Raw genomic sequence first — 13,839 nt, 5'->3', positions numbered from 1 at the left:
TGCCAGTCGATAATGTGTATTAACCGTGAAAACGAAAAGAAAGCAAATAAGAAAGAGTCCAATGCCTCCCAGCGATACGGCATGGCTGGGCCTGGCAGCCCGAGAGCAACGAGAGTCCTGTGTACCGGTCCGCATGCTGCGTATAGACGTCCGTTCGGAATGATCCGGCCCCTATAAACACACCCTCACAAGCCCCCTTCATCATGACTCCCGCCCTCGTTATAAATCAATTTCGAAAAGAGTAGGGATGGCTGGTAGTCGTCTCTGCAGGCCGTCATGACTTCGTGATCGGAATGCGCGACAATAGAAGAAGGAATGGCGGCAGGCAGATCAAGACTCGTCCTCCTCCTCATCTTCCTCTTCGGGGCTCTCGGAGGCCTTCTTGGCCTTCTTGCTGGCGTTCGAGTCGTCGGCCTCCGACTTCCTCTTTGTGCCGGCTTTGGCATCGGGGGCATCGTCATTGGATGGCTCGCCAGAGCCGCCGCCCTTCTCGCGCTCGATAGCGGCGACCTCCTCGGCAGTAAGGAAGCGGCCACCAGGTCCACGGGGTCGGCGCATGGCATGGTTGTGTCTCGACTCGTGGAGGTACGGCTTGCGGCCCTTGGAGGTAAGACGGAGCTGTTCCTCAAGCTTTTGACGGGCAACGCGACGCTTCAGGATGCGATGGAACTGCTTTGCGTTGACATAGAGAGGCGATTCCTCGACGCCGCCGGCGGGCATTTCAGGGGATTGTGGGTGAGGCATAGCCTGGGCCTGTGCCATCTGCGGCGGCGCGACGCCGGGCCGGCCAACGTGGTTCATCATGCCCTGGGCGTTGGGAACGCCCGGGCTGGTGACCTGGCTAAGGCGTCTCTGACCAGGAAGCTGCGAAACGTTGTTCATCTGGGTCGGTGATCGAGGGTCACGGTTCTCCTTCTTCGCGCCGCCCATTCGCGGCGAGGTCTGGGGCATGCTGGGATCAGATGCCATGTAGGGGTAGTTGGATCCCGATGCAGCGGCAGTCGCCGCCATGGCGGCAGCTTGGATTTGAGGCATGGCATAGTGCATGCCCTGCTGAGGGACGTTGTACTGTGGCTGGTACATGTTGTGTCCCTGTTGCTGCGAGGGTGATTGTTGCTGGGGCAAGATAGGTGACGTCTGTACGCCGTGGGGAGAGGTGATGTTGTTGCCGTTAGTGGAGTTTGTGTATCCCGAGTGCGCGTTCTGAGGTTGTTGAGGATATTGTGCGTATTCCATCATACTGGGAATAGGCTTGTTCGGGTGTTGGTCGAGCTGTGCAATGAAGGCAGTGTGTTGTCTTCGTCGCGAATAGGCTCAGAACCAATAAGAAGCCGAGCGACGTGTGTAGCTTGGCGACGGGTTTGGCGTGGTTAGGAAAAACGTGACCGTGAAAAAGGGTATCACGGGTATGGGTCGCGAGTGACGAATGAGTTGCGATAAAAGCTGCCTTTCGCGTGAGGATTGAGCTTTAAAATGACTGGGACGGCCCGTCTGTTTGGGTAGAGTTGGGCACACGGATTGGGAGCCGGCGGTGTCCTAGGGTCCTTTGCCAGTGTTTTGGGAGCGGAGGGGCTCAATCTATTGGTGATGCGCGGATGAGCTGGCAGTGGTGTGCGCGACGCAAGTGGCCGACCACGGCATATGCGGGCTGATGTAGTCGCGGGGCGGACGAGGTGGGTGGCTGAGCCTGGGGTGAGAATGATAGCCACGTGAGGGCGGCGAGAGTGTGGGTTGCTACGGGGGAGGGTTGGCGTGTCGAGGCCGCTGGTGCTGGTGCTGCCGTACGAGGCGGAGGCGAGGCGGCGACGGTTGTCTTGTTCTTGGGCCGTTCAACAAGTTCTTTGGTCCGGGGCTGGTCCTGGAATGGTTTACCGGCTGCACTGCGGGAAGCGGGTAGGGTAAATCGACGGTAGTTTGTTTTTTGGACGAAACAGCTTGGTGCCTTGATTCCCCAGAAAACACCGTTTGGTTCTATTCCACTTCGCTTCGTGAGATCTGTCCAACCAAGAATGTCAGTTCTCCTGTATATAAGCCAGAGCTCGGGATGATGCGACAAAGGCAGGCAGTATGAGTGGGGTTCTGGTCCCTCTCCTGGCGTCTCGGGCCACCACTTGATGCGCTGGCAGACCTCGCATGCATGACGGAATATGCAGAGACATGGCCCACCATGCCAAACAGCCCGGCGACACTTCCCCTTATTGCGGTAATGGTGGCGGCGTAGAGCCAGAGAAACGTCCGAGCTGCTGTGACAGAGCCTGTGCTTTGCGCCTTTGGAGGGGAAGGGGTGCCCGTACAGGCGCTGTCTTGTGTCGCTAACACAAGCCAGACTGGGCTCACTAAGCGCTGCGCGAGACCCTACTGCCCACTGAGGCTGCACATGGGGACGCGAGGTGGTTGGTCAAGGAGGCCCTTTCCAACCCGCCGCCGCCTCGATGCCCAGTTGCCGAAGGGGGTTGCTTCGAGAAGGCATCCAAGGCTCGGTACGCTGCGAATGTGTTTCCGCGGGGGAGTGCAATGGCAGCAAAGAAAGCGTCACGTCAGAGGACGGAACAGTGATACAGCAGGGTGACGCTGATGCTCGTAGTCTACAAGAGAGACAGATTGACGTGGACATGGTGAGGGGGGGAGGACCGAGGGATGGATGGTTACACCTCGAGGGGAGCGGGAAGCGTACAGGTACTGTGAAGGTTGGGGACGATCCGACAAGAAAGAAAGTACAACACACGTACCGCCGAGGTTGAGAATGTGTGTAATCGCCGATGAGAGCGAATTGCCGTGAAGGAGGGGATGTTATGCGCCCTACTCTGTCGGTAAGCATGTGTTGTTCGTCTCGGTTTCAGACAACGAAGCGCGCCCACGGTATGTGTGTGGGAGGAAGTGGAAAAAAAGAAAACAGGATCGGGAACACTGAAGGAATCTCCGGTAAGCTCTCCCGGGTGTTGTCAGAGTCCAAAGCCAACTTGGTAGGAACAGATGCCCAGCACCAAAGCAACAGAGAGATATAGAGAGACCAAACCACGAATAGCGTGTAAAGTAGACAGACGACAAGATGCGAAGATGGCGCCCGCGTCCGGGGACAAGGAAGCGCGCGTACAAGGCTGGAGGGGAGGGGCGCCAAAGGAGCCGTGTCGAAAGGGCATGCGAAACGTACCTGGTTGGCTAGATTTTTTTGGCTTTGGAGGGTAGCTCGGTAGACTTTTGGGGATTGGCTCGCGGTCTAAGTCGAGGCGAAGCTTTCTGATAGGCTTTTGACTCGAGTGTCACGATATGAGCTTGAATTCGTCTCCGAGAAAGCTTTGACGCGTGTGCGCGCTGGCTGTTTGGCAGAGAGGCAAAGTGCGACGCGGTTGGACGAAGAGCCCTCGCTGTGGTCGCGCGCGGCGATGCGATGCGGCACGGTACGGTGCGCTGCGGTTGAACAGACACAGAGAGGGGAAATGCTGTTTTCCGCAGGTCGAGTCAATCAGCTGACAAGAGGAATGCGTACTGGTGCCGCGGCTGCTGCTGTTGGCCAATAGATGAATGCTGGGTAGAGGAGAAATCGAGGTCGACGATGATAGGGTAAAGGCTTTAAGCTGTTTCCAGTGTCGCGAACAGTTCACGATTGTTGCTGTCTGGAAGCAGTCGCAGGCAGTGATAGGTGAATGGTGAACGTGAGTGGTGGTTGGTGGCAGGTTGGGGGAGACGTTGGAGAGGTGAGCGACGAACGTGAGTGGTCGCAAGAAAAAAAACCGAGCTGATTTGCTGGGTTTTGTGGGAGGGCGGGTTTTTTCTGGCTTTTGGCTCGTTGGATTCGCTGGGCCTTTTCCTTTTGACGAACCGGGGCTCTTTGGCACTTTGTACGCCTGTTTCGGGGAAGAGGGCAAGAAAAAAAAAAAAGAGGTGCGTGGATCCTGAAGACGAAAGTGTGAGTGTGTGGCGTCGGTGGAGGATGGGTCGCTGTGCTGGGATCTGGGGGGTGTGAAGAAGCCTGAGGTGCTAGGCCGCGACTGGGGTGTCGGCTTAGTAAAGACGGGAAGGAGGGGGAGAAAGGGCAAGGGGCAAGGGGGACCGGAGTGCGAGAGGCAGGCAGAGGCAGGCAGAGGCAGGCAGAAAGGAAGGCAGAGGCGGGCAAAGGTAGGGTAAGAGGAGGGGAAGGAGGGGGGGGGGGTGGCAGGTTAGTGGTTGCTGACGTTGACGTCGCAGTGAGGGAAGGAAAGCAAGCACCTTGCTCCAACGTACCTTACCTTATTGTAAGATACACGCCCCCTCTTTCTCACTCACACACACACTCTCTCTCACAAGTCTTCCTTTCTCAACCGGTAGTCCGTGTGCTCGAGATAGACAGACCAGCGGAACGGGAGGGCCGGTTGGTATTTTCGCGTCACAGCCTTCGTCTCGTCGTATTCTCTGCGCTGGCGGCGTCTTGTTCTGCTTGGGTTCCCTTTCCCACTGCGGTTTTTTTTATCTGGCGGTGTGATGAGGGAGGGACCGAGAACTGAGTTGAGTGCGAGGTGCTTGGGGGATGCGCTGCGGCTGACGACTTGACTGTTTGTTTGTTGCGCTATGCCGTGTTCCCCTCAATTATTGCTACCGAAGGTATCGGTCGAATCGACCTTCTTGTTTCTTTTCTTTTGGCGCGCGCGTTGCTTCGCAGATATCGCGCACGCACACTCACACACGTTCGATGCAAGATCGATAAAGTGCCAGAAAATGCGGAGCGGATAGGCCTAGCTGGTGGTTGGCGATTGATTTGATATGATTGTCGAGGATCCAATAGAGTGGTAGCAGCCCAAGCGGCCCTGGTGTCTGTTTCGAAAGCTGCTTAGCGATGAATCTGATTGAACGAGTCGGCTCGCTCGTTCTCTCTCTTTCGCGCTCTCTCGGCTCTCTCCTACTGTGTGCCTATGGTTTGTCTGCCCTCGCGCCTTGTCACGCTTGGGTGGACCAGAGAGGATTGATTGGTTGTGGAAGGGAGGAGGTGAAGGACGAGGGAGAATTCTGAGCCATGATTTGAGGGGCGGGGCCAGTAGCCATTTAACATCTCTGACTGGCTGAATCAGCGGGTCAATGTGGGTCTCTGGGCGTGGCTGGCCGTGCACTCCTCGCTCTTGATTTGCTATCATGACGTGATCTCGACTTGTTCTCGCTTGATCCACCCCTCCGAGCGACCAGGGGTGCAGATAGGAGAGTCTGGGTGGAGGAGGAAGAGGAGAAGGAGGAGGGCTCCCGGCTAAGGCATCCAGTCCCTTCCATGTCGTCCTTCACCTCCATTCGAATTTCCAGGCCTTGGTTCTTGCCGAGAGAAAGAGGAGGGAAAAAACGGGTGTGCAAGGAAAGCTGCCACATGCTCCTGCCGCTCTCCCACTTTAACTGAGGGTGAGGTTCCTGGAGCTCCAGCTTGGATGGAGGTTTGGATTCCTCGCGACTCTATCGTCTCCGCTTGTTCTCCAACGTTGGCCCGGATAATGTCTCTCTCTTCGTTCTCGTCTTCCGAGTAGTGTATACTATGGTTCCAGGCCAAAGTTTTTTACCCCTGTCAGGTATCTTGTGGCTTGTAAGCAGGCAGATCTAAGCACTGGTACTTCGCACACTTAGGTGACTGTCCAGCCAGTTGGGTTGTGATTCCTCGCTGGCTGTGGGGTCAAAGCCAAGAACTACCTGTTGTGGGTAAAAGACTTACCCATCACACCATAGTAGGTAGTGTAGTTGCTCCGCTCCCATCGGTTGCCGCCGCTGCTCGGTCTGCCTGTCAACCTCTCGGGTTTTCTGCCCTGGTCTCGACTTTTCCGCATAGGGCAAAGTCTCCATCTGCCACGTTACTTCAGCATTTCCCTCTTTTAAAGCAGGGCTGCACGCACCAACAATGGAAAAGATGAGACGAGAAGGGACTCATCGCACTGCCGCCGGTTCAATGCCCATCCCGACCACCCGGCAGGATGAATACGGTACCTTTGGTCCATGCTGACCCAAGCTCCCACACGCGAAACACGGGAGCTCATTGCCAAAGCTGTCGAGCAGCGAGCCTACTGCACCGTTCCTTGGGCTACCTCACCAGCTCACTTCTAGTCTGCCATCCTCTACCCATTCTCAGCAATGGTTTCAATGGCCTGGCTTGCTGAATGCTTGCGGGTGACGCCACAAGACAAGTCGGTCAGCGTCGGCACACGAGCGAAAACCTGATTCAATTCCCCGAGGAATGAGGCCGATCGACAAATTCGTGAGCTGGCACCCAGCAAGGGCTAATTTTAGTGACCGTCGATTCACTCCTGCTGCGTACTGTATCCTCTGGCTTCTGCTTTCGACGCTGCCTCGTCTTCTTCGCCACAACGGAAGTGGGACAAGGACAGTGCGGAGAAGAGGCAGGGGAAGTAAGAAAGAGAAGGAAAGGGAAAAAAAATAACAAGAGGCGGTGACGGCTCCTCTTCCGCCGACTCTTGTGTTACTAGTGTCCCTCGGATGCTGGCTCTGGAACGGTGAGGGGCAAAGGCCAAGTTGACGAGAGTCAAGGAGGCTGGAAACGAGACGAGCTGTCTTCACTGACACAGAACCAGAGGTACCAACTATTGCTGGTTGTGACATAGGTTCTGACACACAGGGACATAGCAACGGGCTCATTTTCTTTGCCAGCGCCTAATTATTACAGGACGGTTTCCTTCATTTCAAAAGTCGGATGGAATCACATTACACCCGCGCATCCAGCATCCTCGACAAGCCCGTCGCTCCCATTTGGACCGATACGGACCGACGGTTTGCGCTGGTTCGCCGGGGCTCGCAGGCTCTCAGCAGTCACACTGTCGATCGGTTGGGCTGGACTGCTGATGCAGCTAGGGGTCTCTCCCCTGGTCCCCTGCAAGTTCGTCAAGCTTGTCTCCGGGTTTCCTGTCCCAACTCCGTCCGCGCCGCACCACACTTTTCTTCTTCTGCTAGATATTGGAAGCTCCACTATCAGCCACTTCGGCCCCACGTGACACACACCGCATAATTCTCTGACGAAATCTATTATGATTCTGAAGCAGCACTTCCCTGGCGAGCAATGGGCGCCGCTCCGTGAGTACGTACCGGGTACGGGACAATGCGGTACCTCTCCCAGGGAGTCCTCGCCTCTTCCCAGGCTCCTAGTCTCTCCGTGGGTGGGGAAATTTGGAGTGACACTCACGGAAGAGCACGTTGGTTGACCGGCTGTGTCGCCCTTCTCCTCATAGGTACTCCTCTTAATGCACCAAAGCGCACACCAGACATATAGCACAATACGTATCCATGCGACGCTATGTCACAGAGACCATTGTGTTCGCTCACCATGGCGCTGAGTTGATTCGCCTCTCCAATGACTGTTATTGCAAGCTTGTTTCCTGTGAACGTCGATGAGACGGCAGAGATGGAGAAGACTCGGCACACGAGCGCATCAGTGTTTTCGTACCGGAGCCATTGAGAGGATCCGCCCCGAGGGCTTCGGAGTCACGAGTCCTGCATCCGGCCGCTCGGAGATAGCTACTTAGAGAACTCTGACTGCAGCAAGTACATGCAGTCGGTGTATCAAAGCCTTGGGTGTCTCACGGGCTGACAGTCGCAGTGGGGTTGCCGGGTGCATCGGTCGTTGCGCGCCACTTTTGCGGCGTGGGCAGAGAATGACTGCAACTGTTGGCTTATCTTCTGTTCACTGTTTCGGCTGCCTCGCACTTGGAATGACGAGCTGCTGGATACCAGGTAGGCGAGCTATAGAGAAGACTTCGGTTCGCAAAAGCGTCGTCAACCAAGCGGAGCGCACTCCGTATCATTCTCGCACCAACGAGTCGCAGGCGAACGACGCGACGCGACATCGATTGGATGGCAATTCACCTGGTACGAATTATCTGAGTGGTTGGAAGCGCCTTGTTTCTGCAGCTGCCTAATGGTCAGCTGCCTAGTCCCACGATTCAAGTGGGTGGGATGTGTCACGCCTCTCCCGGGGTACACGGACAATGAGCCAGTCTGAGGGCCAGGACAGGGTGGAGGAGAAACTCTGCCACTCCCGTCGCCCGGCATCTGCTATTATCGACGACTAACAGCGCTTGACTGCGTAAAAGTTGGGAACCACTCGGACGTGGACCACCGTCAGCTTCGAGATGCCGAGCCTCCTTGCTGTTACGGCGGCGCATCTCCTTCCACTCCGCGCGTTGTTCCAATCTCACCCATGTCTTTCAATCTTCAACAGTCACAGATACAACACCGGTGGCGCTCCAGGTCCCTTTCGCGTACTTGTGCGGTCACTGCGGTCCAGACTCTGAGCCGGAACGGGCTGTGACACGGCTCACTTGTCATTAATCACCAGGGCGGGTATGCCACCAAATAACTGCCCAATTTATGAGGGGTTGTCACCCGGCTGCGGTCGTACGTTTGCGTAGGATCTACCTGATGCGTCGCATCGGCGGGCAATTGACAACATGGTCCTCCAGCTATTGCCAAGCTTCCAGCACACGGGATCTGCGAAGCTGAAGCTGGGCGCTGGATAACACGACGCGTTGCAGTCATCATCATACCAAAAGACACGTACGCAGCCCCAGTATGCTGGTTCAGTGGGAAAGGTCCATCCATACAGCAACATGTGACAGGATCCGAGCTGGCCACAGACTTTGCGCACAGAAGACGTCTGATCTATGTTCATATCTGCCTTCTCTAGGTATTGCGCCATCCTGCCGCAGGCGCCTCCGCATGCTGTGTGCCTCACCCAGTAGATTATTGTTCCATCTTGCCATCACTTCGCATTACGACCTCTTGGTTTGTGTCTGGTCCAACGGCATCTACATCGTAGACAGATTTCGACGCATCGCGAGACGCGCCTCGAATCAACGACACCGTTGTAGTCGTTGTCGCCACCGCCGCCCGTACGTATTGTCTCCCATTTCCCGATTCCGCAACTAGCGACCCCCTGGTCGCGAAGGGATCTCCCGCATCTCCTTGCGACGAATGAGGGTCGATTTTTTCACCTCTGCTTTCCTATTCGGCCGTCTTCCCCCCAAACCCTCTGGAAGCTAGCACCACAACACGATCCCCTCCCCCGTCCCTCCCGTCGGGGTCGTGATGGATGGATGTCTCTTGTTCCTGGCGCTTAAACTCTGAATGATGGGGCCCCCATAAGCACGATTTAAAAGATGGGAGAGGAGGGGTAGAGGCACCGGCGCGTCGGGTTCCGGGATCCATGACGCACTTGTCGTGCTGTTCCATTTGCTTTCCCACTGGCGCGCGGGAGCATGAGTACTTGCGTGCGACGGGGCTGCCAGCGGAGCTTCTTCGTGTCAGCGCTTGGGATGGACCGGGTTATCATGTTGCGAGCGCGTTACTGGCCGAGGGACGGATCACAAGACCCTGATCAGCGTCGAGGTAACCATACTGCCGATGGCTCACCGTGAGCATCCATTGTGAAGACGACGCTCACGATTGTGACTGTATAGTGAATGCGAGCATTGGGCAGTCGTCTAAACACATAGTTGGACGACATCATCCTACTGAAATTGTTATCAGTACGTGACTCCAGGTGGTATTGAGTTCGCGGCACGAGGCTTATGAGCAGTCCCGCCTGTGCCAATCAAATGACTTGACAGACGTCGGTGATAAAGCAGGTCGCGATATAGTATCTCGTCGCACGTGGAAACCCAAAGATGCGACCGCTGACTTCTGAACGCAAATTCCAAAGGTCTAAAAAGAACCAGTGAAGAATGGCAGCATACAAATGACTGTTACGACATGCAAAAAGTGTGTCTTACTGGCTTTCAAAATAGTTTGTATTAAGCTTGGCCACTCTCGTGTCGAGCAAGTGTTGCAAAAGTCTAGAGCAAAAAGTGATTGTTCCGAAACCGAGAATCGAACTCGGGGCTATGCCTAACCTCTCAATGGAATGAGAGGGCATCATGTTGGCCACTACACCATATCGGATTTCGTGAAAAAATTTGACCAAAACCACAATAAAACCATCAGTGGGGAAGGACCTGGAAGCAGGTGGAGATATCTGGGTGGAATCAAGTGTGGTGGGGAGTGTTTCTTTGTTTACTTCTTCTCTTGCCAGTCGGACTCGAATTTGAAAATGGTTATGATTGGGTGCTTTTGTGGAGTTGGGCATCGAAGCTGGTTTCTCTCTCGCGCGCTCTGCGTTGCTCTCTCACGAAGCGTGAGAGGAGAGGGGCCGCATTGTGCCGATCAAGGTTGATTCAAGAATGGATAGGTGTTTACTTCTCCTGTCATGGCTGAGGTTGTATGCTGTATTTATGCCGAGCAACCATCACTAAACCAAGGAGTTTCTCATTCGGCATAAGACGACGAGTTTGTTATCTACCAGTCTGCTCGGATGTTCATACTTCTGGACAGGTACTCACTTCTATTCTTCTCTAGCGACACATGGCTACCGAACATCGGCTCTGCCACTGGGTTTATGGAAACCTGGCGTTTACGTGACTCTGAACCCATGCAAGTGAGCGGCTTTTGAACGTATAACACGCCTGGCCAGATCAAATACGTCATGTTATTGGAATTATCACCGCCGTTTCTCAGCCTTGGCCCTGGACAAGGAAACTCTGATCAAGGTTCGAGGGGAGAGTTTGGTTTTTAGCACCTAAATGATTTTTCTCTGTCATCTCCCGAAAGGAAGTGTTGAATTACACAAGCCATCCCCGTTGAACGATCTTGCTCGGTCGTGCTGACCGTTGGACTAGATGTTCATCCCTTGAACGTTTCGACTCTATGGAAACCTCAGTAAAGAAGAACTCTGTAAGAATTCTTTGACCCTGTAGGGTCTTATAAAACATAATGGGGACTTCCTTTTCGTGGAACGTAATCAACGATGCAGTGATCAAAGATCTAGGAGCTTGGTTGACTCCGATACCTCTTTCATATTTGACCGTATCGCACCGGGGACCTACTTAGACTCGGGTTTTCAGACGCCATGGCTTCGCGTGGGTTGACCAGATTATACCGCTCTAAGCTCCATTAATGCTTTCATGTATTTGGTCGACGCATACCTTGTAACTCTGAGTTTATTTAACGTATGTCTTTTCTTGTTCCAGCTACTTGCGCAGTTTTGAACGTTATGACTCCCAACAGTTCTCTTTAATACATTCAACACCCCTTTCTAGCTTGAACGACGAGAGCAAAATCATGTTTTGGGAGGCTTCAAGACTTTTATTCCTGAGAAACTTTAAACAACTCTACCAAATTATGAGCGAACAACGGACACGAGATGGATCCAAGACACAATGTTACCTCAATGGTGAAGAGCGAAACGGCACCATATACCAACGGCCCGGAGATGAATGGACTTCGATCAACCCTAGCTTGCGCGCGCGGGGAGCACACACCTTTGCGCAAGGAAAAGACACTGCTCAGGCTTTTGATTCCAAGGCTTGGTATTGGATTGTGCCATTTCGATCTTTAAAACGAACAATATTGAACACAGAGCCAGGGTCAACTTTCCAAAGTTTGGGATCAATCAAAGCTTAAACGTGATTGGTGGGGCTGCGCAACTCTCCCAACAGGGCGTTGTCAAGCAAGAGTTTGGTTATTTATTAATGTCCAATTTCAAGTATTCTTCCGGCAACTTCGGCTTTTCGTACCCATTGTTCGGTGACCCACCGTTCGGTGGTTAGTTCGTCCGCAACCACCAGATCAAGCAACTTACACAGCCTGGGGACTCCTGGTGAACGTCGAACATTGCCTCATACGGGCCTACTTGCCAATTATTACATTGCAAACCGAAGGCTCGGGTATGTTTGCCATGGTGGACCATGTCTCTGGAAACTTTGAGGGACTTGGGTTTTCTTTGATTAAATACAGCTGTCACTTGCCATTCTGGTTTCTACATCGTTACTCTTCTCACGGCAAGTTGCATTTAGTAGCTGATCCTTAACCAAGCCCGCCTTGGCCTCTGACACTCATTTCAACCATAGTCGTTCATTACATTTCATTCGTTAGTCGTCTCTGCCAACATGAAGCTCTCCCAGCTCGCCTCTCCCGCCTGGGCCCTCTACCTTACCCAAGCTGCCGCGACGCCGCGCCCCAAGTGTGAGATCGATGTCGACGTCGCCATCATTGGCGGTGGCTCCGCTGGTGTTCACGCGGCGATCAACCTTAAAGACGCCGGCGTCACCTTTGCCGTCATTGAGAAGAAGAATCAGATCGGAGGCCACGCCGAGACCTACACGGACCCGAAGACGCTAGTTCCCGCCAACGTCGGTGTTGTCGTCTTCGAGAACACAGAGACTGTCGGCAACTACTTCTCCCGCCTCAACGTCTCCACCATCAAGACCAACCCCTCACCACCGCTGGTCCATCAGAGAGCTATGACTTCTCGCTCGGTTTCCCAATCCCGGCGCAGAACGCCTCGGCAGCCGCGGCGCAGCAGGCGGCGTTGCAGGCGGCCGTGCAGGCATACTCTGCCAACGTCCTGACCAAGTACCCCTGGATCGACCAGGGGTTTCTCGTGCCTCACCCGGTGCCGGAGGAGCTCACCATTCCGTTCGGGGAACTCGCGCAGAAGTATAACTTCACAGCCCTCCTGACCATCAACGCCCAGTTCAACTGGTATACCGGTGATATCTCGACCATCCCCGCGCTGTATGGCATCAAGAATCTTGGACCGGGCTTGCTTAACAGCATCTTTGGGGAGTTCATCGTGTCTGCCAACGGCGACACCAGAGCCTTGTACAACGCTGCCGCCAAGGAGCTTGGCGACAGCGTCCTTCTCAACGCCACGGTTGTCGAGGTCAAGCGCGACGTCAAGATCGGCAAGCACACCACCGGCGTCACCGTTCGCGTCCAGCAGCCGAACCAGCCCCCTAAGCTGATCCGCGCTCGCAAGCTCCTGGTTGCCATCCCCCCTACCCTTGAAAACGTCGGTGCCTACGACCTCACCGCCGACGAGAAAACCCTCTTCTCTAAGTTCTCCACCGTGGGCTATTGGGCTGCCGTCGCTACCATCCCCGGCCTGAACACCAGCCTCACCAACGTTGGCCTCCGGACCCCCTTCAACCAACCCGTTATCCCCGGCCCCAACGGGTTCAGCTCATACGGCTCACCCGGCGACTTCCTCGTGTCAGTGGGCTTCGACAGCACCAACTACACCACCGCCGACGCCGAAGCCATCCTCCGCAAGAACCTTGCGACGCTCGCTGCGGTTGGCGGTGTGCCCAAGAATGCGGTGGAGACGATGACTGTCCCGTTCTCCTCGGACCACGGCCCTTTCAACCTGCGCGTCTCGGCCGAGGAGATCAAGGCCGGGTTCTACAGCAAGTTCCTGGCTCTGGAGAGCAAGCGCAACACTTACTGGGCCGGAGCGGTGTTCACGGGACATAACAGTGGGCTGGTCTGGAAATTCAACGAGGGCACCGTCTTGCCTGCCTTGAAGAAGGATCTTGGCCTGTGAGGAGCCGTGGCGAAGACTGTATAAGTCTGTCGGCTTAGAGGAGGTCGGAACATGTATATAGTCAGCATCAGCATGGGCTGTAATCGTAAGAAAGAACAGGCCCTAGGCAATAAGACAGCAAGGGCATTCATGTGTTTGAACCACTCCAATATCCCATTGTGACATCAACATTGTTGATCTCATCCCTTTCGCTCCCTCAAGAGTGCTGTCAACGTACACTGTAACCTTGGACAATTCATCGAGAGTGTCGATACATAGATCTCGCCGAAAGCTGTGCAGCTCTGGCTTGCCACAAGCCTAGTGGACATCGTGAGCACCCCATACAGCGTCAGAAGCTTTTGGCGACGTGGTTGTGCTTTTTAGAGATGGATATCTGTGGGTACTGTGTGAGATAAACATCCATTTGTAGCTTGTCTCCGAGGTATTTGTACTTTTCTTTTTCATCTCCAGGTTCAAGTAAGTGTATCAAA

General features: G+C 54.6%; 2 protein-coding genes and 1 non-coding gene across 3 annotated transcripts; 1 reads left to right on the top strand and 2 right to left on the bottom strand.

Moving 5' to 3' along the window:
- Nucleotides 1–330: 330 nt before the first annotated feature.
- ColSpa_02141 (transcriptional activator HAP5) lies at nucleotides 331–1,239 on the bottom strand (the record flags this gene model as incomplete). The annotated part of the gene is made up of 1 exon (XM_049268353.1): nucleotides 331–1,239. The coding sequence occupies one exon, from the start codon at nucleotides 1,237–1,239 to the stop codon at nucleotides 331–333; it is 909 nt and encodes a 302-aa protein (XP_049124310.1).
- An 8,565-nt stretch (nucleotides 1,240–9,804) lies between these two features.
- On the bottom strand, nucleotides 9,805–9,891 carry ColSpa_tRNA_059. The gene is given in 2 exon segments: nucleotides 9,805–9,839; nucleotides 9,855–9,891. It is a non-coding gene; the product is annotated as a tRNA-Glu (tRNA).
- Nucleotides 9,892–11,933: 2,042 nt separating this feature from the next.
- Nucleotides 11,934–13,369, top strand: ColSpa_02140 (beta-cyclopiazonate dehydrogenase; the record flags this gene model as incomplete). Its single annotated transcript, XM_049268352.1, has 2 exons — nucleotides 11,934–12,272; nucleotides 12,323–13,369. 2 exons carry the CDS (start codon nucleotides 11,934–11,936, stop codon nucleotides 13,367–13,369), a joined length of 1,386 nt encoding a protein of 461 aa, XP_049124309.1.
- Between the last annotated feature and the right edge of the window lie 470 nt (nucleotides 13,370–13,839).

This window comes from Colletotrichum spaethianum, assembly GCF_022836535.1.
Source record: "Colletotrichum spaethianum MAFF 239500 DNA, contig04, whole genome shotgun sequence".
In the NCBI taxonomy this organism is placed as follows: Eukaryota; Fungi; Ascomycota; class Sordariomycetes; order Glomerellales; family Glomerellaceae; genus Colletotrichum; species Colletotrichum spaethianum.
This window is presented reverse-complemented; position numbering and strand designations above follow the sequence as displayed.